The following is a 4,425-nucleotide window of genomic DNA, read 5'->3' as shown; positions in this document are numbered from 1 at the left end:
TGAGGAAAAATATTCCTCCTTCTGGCTTATATTCCCATTTGTAAAATAACAGCAATGCCATGTGCTCATTTCAGGAGGTTTGGGAGTTCACAGGATTTCCAGGTTTGAGATGATTAACATTACGGCTCTACTAAAGCTCTCTAAACATATATTTCACCTTAAAAAATGAGATTCTTTATAAACACACACAAAATATTCACCTGGAAGTTCTCCTACACCACAGGATCTCGACTCATCCATCAGCTGTGGCCCAAACTGTGTTTTTAAGTCTTAGAAATTGGGAATAAATCTGTTGGGATTGTTAGTTTGAGCAGATTTGGAGCAGCACTCGAGGCCTGACGTGTCATTTCAATTGCAGGACAATGCACCTGATGGAAGGAGAGCTGCCCACCTCCATGTCAGGGAGCTGTGGGGCGAGCATCAATGGCAAACTCTACATTTTTGGGGGATTTGATGACAAAGGATACAGTAACAGGGTATTGTGTTCCTTTTTTTTCCATAATACATTGTATTTTCATGACTGATAATACCAATATTGCTGTTTACGTGGTGTAATTTGCATCAAGTAGAAATTGAATCAGAGCTTTGTGCAAGACTATTTGTGAGCACTGTCAGGGAGGTTTTTAACAGCTATAATTGAGCTTAATCCCAGAATATAATTTTTTTGCTCTTTTATAGTGATTTCCTTAAATAATCAGGTAATAATTAAAGCTAAACCAGAGCTGCCACTTGTCCTTGTAACTGAAGACTGAATCAGCAAAGTAGATGAAATGAGTTGTTGTATTATTGAGGCAGATAAAGTCAGAGTTCTTTCCTACCTAGAAAACAAGTGAAATGGAGCCTCTAATCAGGGAAGGAAATTTGTGGTTGATTCTCAAACATCAACTCTGTTTTTGTAGTGTATTTGCTTTTTCCTGTATGTTCCTCCATATTATAAACTTCACTGCCAGTTCCTGTTTTGGTTTTGGCCAAACCATTGTGTTCTGGGTTGTTCTTTCAGTTGGTGATTTCTGCTGGTTTCTTTGACTTTCTTCATACTGAGAATGTAGTCTTTTTTTTTTCTTTTTTTTTTTTTTTCTCTTTTCAGCTGTATTATGTTAACTTGAGGACAAAAACTGGAACCTATAGGTGGAAAAAAATCACCAACTTTAAAGGTCAACCTCCCACACCTCGTGACAAGCTTTCCTGCTGGGTCTATCAGGACAGGTAACACATCAAGGGTATTTAATGGGTTCACTGCAGTGAGGAAATGCTAAAGTGAAGATTTGAGAGCGAGGAAACTGAATTCTTAGCTTGACTTGCTGTAGGATTTTGTGTAACAACTTTATCCAGAGCTTTCTCCCATGTAAGCTGAGTTAATGGTAAAGGTAAAACCCACTTTAGGAGAGAGGTAGGAAGTTTATGGAAACTTTGTAGAATGCTGTGAGGCTTGAGATAAAAATCATTATACATTTGTTTATGTTTTTAGTCTTAGAGCTTTAAAAAATCAGTGTAAAATTACTTTTTCATTATATTGATTAATGTAAGGTTAACTTGTGACCTATATATTATACATAGGTAATAATTTATAATTTTTTATGTTTATATAGTATATGTATCTTATAGGTCATTGTGTGTATATATATATAGTATATTTTCAAGGGGTTTAATAGCAATTGCAAAGGTTTTTCAGGGCTCATTTTCATTTTATAACAGTCAAGTCAGACTAGGTGTTTGTGTTGTAAGTGACTGAGTGTGTTTAGAATATACTTAGCTAAAAAGTAAAAAAAGTAAAAGCTCCAGATTTTGTGCTAATTGTGGAAATTGTCTGGATATTATGGTCACAATCAAGTGATTTAATTTGAAAGTTAATTATAACCCAGAACATGATTTATAGTGAACACAAAGATCTAAGCGGTTTCTCTGTTTCTGGACTCCACGTCCAAAGAGGCTTTGCCTAAGCTGTCAAATACCTCTGGGTACTCCCTCCTGGCTTTGCAACTCTAATTTAACTGCAAGAGAGATGAAATGACAGATTTGAACAATTCCTTTGCTGTTAATTATTCAAACCCAAATGAATCTGCTTAGAGCATCATGTGATTTGCATAGTGAGAAAATCACCTATTTTAGGTGCTAGGAATGTATCCCTGGGAATGTCAGTCTGGAATGAGCTTCACCATCCCATCATTTCCTAAATTGCCTTCTTCAATTCTAGACCAAATGTCCTCAAAATGTTGAAGTTAACCAAAACTTTTGGAAGCAGTACTTACGGGTGGCCATTTCCTGGGTGGAATGCTGGGCTAGGAGGTGTGGAACAATCCTTGCAATGCAGTGTGCAGTGGTGCTTAGCTGGAAAATTCCCTTTTACATCAGAGAAAGATGTTTTGTGGGTCCCAGGGAGTCTGTGGGGATATTGGGAAGATTTCTTGCCAGAAGATGTGAAAACTAGAGCAGGAGCATAGAGATTGCACTAGGCAAGGGCAGGAATTCGAGCAGGGGGCATATCCCAGAACGTCAGGTTGGAAGGGACCACAGTGGATCATCTGGTCCCACCTCTCTGCTCCAGCAGGGCCAGCCCAGAGTACTGATTGTGTGTTGTTGCTTTGAGACTTGTGTTTGAGAGTGATAAACAGGCTTTTGGAGGGAGGAACAGAGACTTATTTGGAGGTGTCTTGAACCTCTTTGTGTGGATTTCTGTCAGGTCTGAAGGTGTAGCCATTACATTCAGCTCAGTCAGGTTTGCATCATCAGCTCCAATTATCAACTGTTTTCAGCTGTTTGTTATTACTAGTGCAGTAGGTAAGCCAGCATTTGAAATGAGTTATTACAGCTGAATTTGATTTATTTTTTTTTATCTCCAAATACCTCACCAAACTTACTCTTTGTTGTTCTCTTAGGCTGATATATTTTGGTGGCTATGGCTGCAGGAAGCACAATGAACTGAGTGATTGTTTTGATGTCCATGATGCGTTTTGGGTAAGAGATTTGTCCCAATTCTGAGTGTTTTATCCTCCCTGAGTGTCAAAAAAAAGACCTTTTACATTGTACTCACAGAATCAAAGAATGGTCAGGTTGGAAGGGACCAGGGTGAGTCATCTGGTCCCACCTCCCTGTTCCAGCAGGGCCAGCCCAGGACACATGGCACATGTGCAGTGAGTGTGCAAATCTGTCTGGGTTTTCTTTGATTTATAGCAGATATCAATATAAATATAATCTTTTATTTATAGCACTTAGATTCAGTAGAAATGCAAATTGGAATCTTCTGAGATTTGAAATTCCAGAGATTCCACGTTGGCTGCTCCACGTATTCCAAGTCCTCCATGCTGGGCTTTGAGTGCAGTGGAACAAAGTGCTGGCAGAGCATGGACCAAGGCAATATTTTAATCTGAAGATATCTTTTAAAGCTGAAAGTCACAGCAAATTCTAGGATTTATTTCCTAAAAGTAATAATAGGGAATGTATAGCTTCCCAAGTCATAGCTGACAAACACTCTTAGTTCCTTCCTTTCTTGTGTTATCCAGAAAGATTCTTGGATTAGCTGCTGTCCTATAATAATTTTGTGCAGTTAATGGAAAGAAGGAGAGTGATCAGAGTGCTTAGGGATAGGAATTAATGAGACATAATTGTGTGTTGAAAGGAGTTCAGCTCCTGACATCAAAGGTTAACGACTGACATACAGAAATCTGCAATCTGTTTATTTGTCAGTATGTTACAGTGAAAATTAGAAGGCAAAATTTGTCCATTGCAGTGACTAACATTAGAGCCTCAATCCAATTTCAGCTGTCATCAGCCCTAACATCCTAAGTGCTGATAACCTTCAACTGAGCTGCTGCATCATCGTGAAAAATGCTCCCTTATATGTCAATAAAACTCTATTTTCATTGGTATTTCTGTTCTGACACTTCCAGGTTTGTATCCTTCAATAAAATTCAAAGGCTTGAAAATAAAATATACTTATTCTTTTCCAGGAAGGACAGATATTCTGGGGATGGCATAATGATGTACATGTTTTTGACACAACCACACAGACTTGGTCTCAACCAGCAATTAGAGTGAGTGTTTCTTACTCTCATCTGTGACACAATTGTGATTTTGCTGTTACTGTTCTCTAGAAATTGATGTTGTGATAAGTAATTTGAATATTCTTAGTGTTGCTCAGGCTTATAACATCACACAGGATACTCAGAACCTCAGGAATGTGGAAACTTCAGAACTGATAGGAATTCTTTCCCCCACAGGATATTTTTTGAATGGTATTTGTTGTGTAATCTGGTTCTGATGCAGCAATTATCCTAAATTTCAGAGAGGGATTAGAAATCTGGAAGAAGATGATACAGCAATGTGTACCAAGGGGATAGTGTGGAGATAAAGCTTCATGTTCAAGTTCCAATAGAACTGTTTGGAATGTTAAATCACTGTCAGTGCTCCCTTACTGGAAAGACAAGG

The 4,425-nt window shown here is 38.2% G+C and overlaps 1 protein-coding gene across 1 annotated transcript in view; it reads left to right on the top strand.

The window, feature by feature from the left end:
• The window catches only part of KLHDC1 (kelch domain containing 1), a gene marked incomplete at its 5' end in the record, with an annotated part of 19,607 nt that overhangs the window by 1,018 nt on the left and 14,164 nt on the right, over window positions 1-4,425 (top strand). Inside the window, 4 exons of the mRNA XM_009077476.1 lie at window positions 359-476; window positions 1,088-1,206; window positions 2,877-2,955; window positions 3,948-4,031. Coding sequence (XP_009075724.1) covers window positions 359-476; window positions 1,088-1,206; window positions 2,877-2,955; window positions 3,948-4,031 — 400 coding nt within the window. The remainder of the gene's footprint in view (window positions 1-358; window positions 477-1,087; window positions 1,207-2,876; window positions 2,956-3,947; window positions 4,032-4,425) is intronic.

This window comes from Acanthisitta chloris, unplaced genomic scaffold (genome assembly GCF_000695815.1).
Source record: "Acanthisitta chloris isolate BGI_N310 unplaced genomic scaffold, ASM69581v1 scaffold13376, whole genome shotgun sequence".
Taxonomy (NCBI): domain Eukaryota; kingdom Metazoa; phylum Chordata; class Aves; order Passeriformes; family Acanthisittidae; genus Acanthisitta; species Acanthisitta chloris.
Note: the sequence above shows the minus strand (reverse complement) of the source record. Positions and strands in the feature narration are given on the sequence as shown.